General features: G+C 36.3%; 1 protein-coding gene across 1 annotated transcript in view; it reads right to left on the bottom strand.

The window, feature by feature from the left end:
* Positions 1–2,970: 2,970 nt before the first annotated feature.
* Positions 2,971–6,412, bottom strand: part of LOC149136170 (uncharacterized) — a 6,248-nt gene continuing 2,806 nt past the window's right edge. The window contains exons 2-3 of the mRNA XM_089351082.1: positions 3,717–6,412; positions 2,971–3,072 (exon numbers count right to left, since the gene is read on the bottom strand). The exon at positions 3,717–6,412 is cut by the window's right edge and continues 231 nt beyond it. Coding sequence (XP_089207208.1) covers positions 3,058–3,072; positions 3,717–6,412 — 2,711 coding nt within the window. The 3' untranslated portion in view covers positions 2,971–3,057. The remainder of the gene's footprint in view (positions 3,073–3,716) is intronic.

Raw genomic sequence — 6,412 nt, 5'->3', positions numbered from 1 at the left:
GATAGAGATTTAACTTGGAGGGAGAGAGATGCGAAACAGGACTATTTCATAATGTTGGCTGAATATAAGAATATAAGGCGGCGAGCTGGCAGAAACGTTAGCACGCCGGGCGAAATACTTAGCGGTATTTCGTCTGCCGCTACGTTTTGAGTTCAAATTCCGCCGAGGTCGACTTTGCCTTTCATCCTTTCGGGGTCGATAAATTCAGTACCAGTTACGCACTGGGGTAGATATAATCGACCTCATCCGTTTGCCTGTCTTTGTTTGTCCCCTCTGTGTGTAGCCCCTTGTGGGCAGTAAAGAAATAAGAATATAAACCAGTAATGGAAACAAATAAATATTGGATAGGTCTGACTTGGATCTTCAAGGTAGAGAGATAAAAATCTGACATTTCACACCATGATGCTAGGAAATATCAAGGTAGAATTGTTCTACGTAAATTTGCTTTGTTAATGTATAAACATGTATATATTTGTGCTTGGAATAATCGTCGTCTGTTAATATCTATATATTTATACTTGAATATTCATCGACTGTTAAATATCCATACATTTATACTTGAATATACATCGTCACTTAATTTATAAATATCCATACATTTATATTTGAACATTCATCGTCTGAAAATTTTCAGTCCTTGCTTTCTCTCTGTTTACATGTCTATATATTTCGTATATCAAATCCAAGCAGTTTATTTGCTTATTTGCGTCAATTGTCAACATATCTGTTCACCTGGATTCCTCTTTTAACCATTCTTTACCTTGCGGACTTCATTCTCGGTAAAGGTTTCCGGGTGTAAGCTGAAATCATTTGAGCGCGACAAAGTGTTTTTTGTAATGAGAATCACTGGATCGCGTCTGTTGACTCTATATATAAATATATAAACACACACACACACACACACATACACACACACACACAGATTCACACACACACATACATACACATTCACTCACACACACACACACGTATATATATATATATAGACAGACAGAAGGACAGACAGATAGATAAATAGAGAGAGAGAGAGAGAGAGAGAGAAAGAGAGATAGTAAGAGAAAGAGAGTGGTGCGGTATGTCTTTTTGACAAGAAGTTTGCATACGAACAACGTGGTTCTGGGCTAAGCCCCACTGCATGGGTGCTTTTGTGATTGAACCTTGTAAGTGGATTTGATAGACGGAAACTGAAAGAAGCTTGTCAAATATGTGTATGCACGTGTGTGTATGTATGTGTGGGATCATGTGCGCGTGGGTGTGGGTATGTGCCTCTGTGTGTGTGAGTGTATTTGTGTGTATGCGTGTGTTTTTGGGTGTTTGTGTATTTGTGTCTGTGTGCAGGCGTGTGTCTGTGTCCAAGCGTGTGTCTGTGTGCAGGCGTGTGTGTGTGTATGTGTGTGTATGTGTGTGTGCGTGCGTTTGTGTGTATGCCGAATAAGGTTTGCGCAACGTCTTTTGAACTCTCTCATATTGGCATAATCCACAGGGAAGTCAGAAGAAGTTATTTGGTCTCAACAGATCAGCGGCTCATTAATGTAGGAATTTTATAACCTTTATCTGGCGCTGAATTTTCCGAAACTGGTTAAGTTCATTTCTTAAAAACAGGGTTTTATATCAGATTAACCTTCTGCAAGGAATATGCTTTAAAGCTATGGAACATCTCACTCTTTGAAGTCTTATAATATACAGGATATCAATCTAGAAATTCTCTTGTGTTATTGTTTGATTTCTGTTCTTCTCACACTGAGTTCATAACAAATTTTGATGTGTATTCTTTTTGAGACTCCGGGTATCCAGCAACCCTCTGCACCAAGCTTCTAATCTGGTACTACAAGACGCGACAGCTTTCTTACCGATATCCATATCATTTTGAATTAACAATCAAAAATTTTCACGATTGAATCAGATCATGGATTAATGTTAATGAGGGCGTAGCTGGATCAATTCCCCTAGAAAATGTTAACAAAAGTAGCGGCCATGCGCCGTCATTTTCTTCAAATTAACTGATGCTCCCGATCATCATTTTGCCGCAGTATGCTCTTCTGAAGTATATGTAAATCTCTGATCATTTAGACATCGTTCCAGTTGGAGACGTTTTCCTGACAATACAGAAGACTTTCAATCTTTTCTTCAAAATTTCACCCTTACATGTGATTGCAAATCGATTGCACATTCTTTTAACGATGTGCAAATATTCGTGAATTATTTTTTGCTTCTTGTAACGTATATATATTCGGCATTAGACTGAGCAAGATACTTGTTATATTCCAAACTACCCAAGGAAACATAAGTTGAAGTAACAAATCTGAAAACAGTAGACGAGTTTGCTTCGTTGGGTAGAATACTCAGCTTTTCTTGATTCTTAGACAATGAAATATCAAACGACTTCAGAAAGAAACTGCTTCCCTCGGGAGTCACTAGCCTCATGTCTTGCCCCAACAAATATTATTTGTGACCATATGTGACTTTCCAAAGCTGAGTTCATCAGTCATCAACAAATAAGATGCAATAAGATGTGGAAATGTTTTCCAGTCCAGAGATGGTTTAACTAAACACAATACATTATATCAGAATATGCTTCTGCATACTGATATACCTATAAGCAGCTTTGTGCAGTGCAGTCTCCCGAAACACATGTAGAAGCTTAACAGGCATAAATATCAACTGTGATCGAGTGTAAGATACATTCCATGATGAGATATGACAACCCTCAGATATGAGTATCATCTCTTATTCGCTAGCACATGACTTGAATTTTTGTAACTATAGAAAATATAATTCTTTTGACAATTCTGAAATAATTTGATAAACTTTCTTATTTGTCATTTCTGGATCAATAAAACGAAGTATTTTACCACAAATCATTCAAGTATTGAAGTACTGAAATGCTTTTTATAACAGATATTCAGATAGATAACTTGATTATCTAAAATGGTTTTGACGAATTTTACAATTATAAATCAAACAAAAAGGTGCGGCAGATATATATTTTATTTAAAAACGTTATGTTTGTAATATTTACAATTCTTAAAAATATCAAAATAAATTAACTGTTCTTCATCAGTAACGTCCCCTCTGAAAAGAATAAAATTACAAGAAATCAATATATTTATTACATTCACATACAAATTTAAAACAATAACATAGTCTAAGTATCAAGTTGGATTTATATTTCAAAATGTGCATATTAGATTAGATGTATATATCACATTCTTTTACAACAAAGTATGAATATTTCACCAGACGCAGAAAAGCTTCACTCACGAACTAGATTCTGAGACGTGAGATGATATATAGTAAAATTTACAATTCTGTATCGCAACGGTTCTTACAATGTTGAAATGTGAAAGCTACTCTATTGATTTCACAAGAGTAACAATAAAGTTAATTTAGACATTGAAAGTTAATAGTCTTCATATGGATAATCAAATATATGCAGATATACATCTCACGTTTACAATGAAGAGAACATTAGATTTCTTCAAGATAATGGTAGAATCAATGAAATTGAACTACTTCAAATAAAGATGGAAATCGAATCGCTGATACAATTCTGTTTGTAGTACGATGTAGTAGAATGTAGTAAAGCGACAGCATTCCAATGTTTATGCTAAACATTATTCAAGTCTTTGTTGTTTTCTCTGTTTACAATGACTAACTATATATGGATGAGTCACGTTATATTAGGGAGATCAAAACTAATAGAAAACTTTACTCACCTGTTTGTAACAATCGTATTTGGTACACTTGACATTTCCATTTGAACATCGACAAACATTGCATCTATCTTGAGTCATAAATGTTTGTCCCTGTTTGTAAGTTTTTCCGTAATATTGGCACGTGGTTGGGGGACAGTACATTTTAGTACAGGATACTCGACCAAACTGTCCGCATGTACAGGTGTTGCAGTCATCTTTAAATGTTTGGCCAGCGGAATATGTATTTCCTTTGTGTATACAGGGTTTCGTGCATGGTTTATGTTCACAAACCACTCTTCCTCCAGAAGTGCACTGACATTTGTTGCAATCATTATACCATATAGAACCGATGTCGTAATGCTTACCGTTGTAATTGCAGTTACATGGACTTGTTGTGCACCCAATGGTACCATCGGCTTTGCATGTGCACGTATTACAGTCTTTTCTAAATGAATCACCTATTCGGTAGGTGTTTCCATTGTAAAGACAATTACAAGGGCTATTGGTACAGCTTACTCTACCATTCACTTCACACGTACATCTATTACAACCCTGTCTAAATGTTTGACCTACATTATAAATCTGGTTGTTGTAAGTACATTTGCAAACTTTGGTTGTACATTGAACATATCCAGTTGATAAACATTGGCATTGATTACAATCTTCATAAAATTTCTGACCAATTCTATAAGTTTGTCCTTTGTGTGTACATCGACACGTTTTATATGTGCACTCAACTTGTCCGTTATGTTTACATTTACAAGTATTGCAGTCATCGTTGAATTGTGCTCCGAAATTATAAACTCTGGTTTTGTAAGTACAGGTACATGGATTTGTCGTGCAGTCTACACTTCCATCGGCTTTGCATGTGCATGTATTGCAGTCTTTTCTAAATGTATCACTTATTTGGTAGGTGTTTCCATTGTAAATACAGTTACATGGCTTATTTGTACAGCTTACTCTACCGTTCACTTCGCACGTGCATGTATTACAACCCTGTCTAAATGTTTGACCTACATTGTAAATCTGGTTGTTGTACGTACATTTGCAAACTTTGGTTGTACATTGAACGTACCCGGTTGCTAGACATTGGCATTCGTTGCAATCTTCTGAAAATCTGTCACCAATTCTATAAGTTTGTCCTTTGTGTGTACATTGGCAGAGTTTGTTTGTGCACTCAACTTGTCCGTTATACTGACATTTACAAGTGTTGCAGTCATCCTTGAATTGTGCTCCGAAATTATAAACTCTGGTTTTGTAAGTACAGGTACATGGATTTGTCGTGCAGTCTACACTACCATCGGCTTTGCATGTGCATGTATTACAGTCTTTTCTAAATGTATCACTTATTTGGTAGGTGTTTCCATTGTAAATACAGTTACATGGCTTATTTGTACAGCTTACTCTACCGTTCACTTCGCACGTACATGTATTACAACCCTGTCTAAATGTTTGACCTACATTGTAAATCTGGTTGTTGTACGTACATTTGCAAACTTTGGTTGTACATTGAACGTACCCGGTTGCTAGACATTGGCATTCGTTGCAATCTTCTGAAAATCTGTCACCAATTCTATAAGTTTGTCCTTTGTGTGTACATTGGCAGAGTTTGTTTGTGCACTCAACTTGTCCGTTATACTGACATTTACAAGTGTTGCAGTCATCCTTGAATTGTGCTCCGAAATTATAAACTCTGGTTTTGTAAGTACAGGTACATGGATTTGTCGTGCAGTCTACACTACCATCGGCTTTGCATGTGCATGTATTACAGTCTTTTCTAAATGTATCACTTATTTGGTAGGTGTTTCCATTGTAAATACAGTTACATGGCTTATTTGTACAGCTTACTCTACCGTTCACTTCGCACGTACATGTATTACAACCCTGTCTAAATGTTTGACCTACATTATAAATCTGGTTGTTGTAAGTACATTTGCAAACTTTGGTTGTACATTGAACATATCCAGTTGATAAACATTGGCATTGGTTACAATCTTCATGAAATCTCTGACCAATTTGATAAGTTTGTCCTTTGTGTGTACATCGACACGTTTTATATGTGCACTCAACTTGACCGTTAATTTGACATGTACAAGTATTGCAGTCATCGTTGAATTTCTGCCCAATATTATAAACCCTATGATTGTAAGTACAGGTACATGGATTTGTAGTGCAGTCTACACTACCATCGATTTTACATGTGCATGTATTGCAGCCGTTTGCAAATCTTTCGCCAATTCGGTAGGTATTTCCGTTATAGGTGCATTTACATGGCTTGTTAGAACACTGGACTGTACCACTAGACAAACATTGGCATTCGTCACATTCACCAAATCTTTGGCCAATATTATAGGTTCGTCCTTGATATGTACATTGACAGATTCTTGTTGTACAATCTACTTGACCGTTTATACAACGGCAAGTGTTGCAAGCATCAGCGAAAGTTTGACCCTCTTGATATTGTGAATTTTTGTAATAACAGCCACATCTATCGCTGTTACACTGCACTGTTCCTGTAGTTTGACAAATGCAAGACTTACAGCCATCATTGAAACTCACTCCAACATTGTAGACTTTACCATTATACTGGCACTGACACACATTATTAGTACACTGAGTATGGCCAGTAGAAAGACATTTACATCTATTACAGTTGTCTTGGAATTCTTCACCTTCTTGGTATACTTTTCCCTTGTAAGTACATTGTTTAGTGCAGT

The sequence above is a fragment of the Octopus bimaculoides genome, chromosome 4 (genome assembly GCF_046866305.1).
Source record: "Octopus bimaculoides isolate indiv1 chromosome 4, ASM4686630v1, whole genome shotgun sequence".
Classification (NCBI taxonomy): Eukaryota; Metazoa; Mollusca; class Cephalopoda; order Octopoda; family Octopodidae; genus Octopus; species Octopus bimaculoides.
Note: the sequence above shows the minus strand (reverse complement) of the source record. Positions and strands in the feature narration are given on the sequence as shown.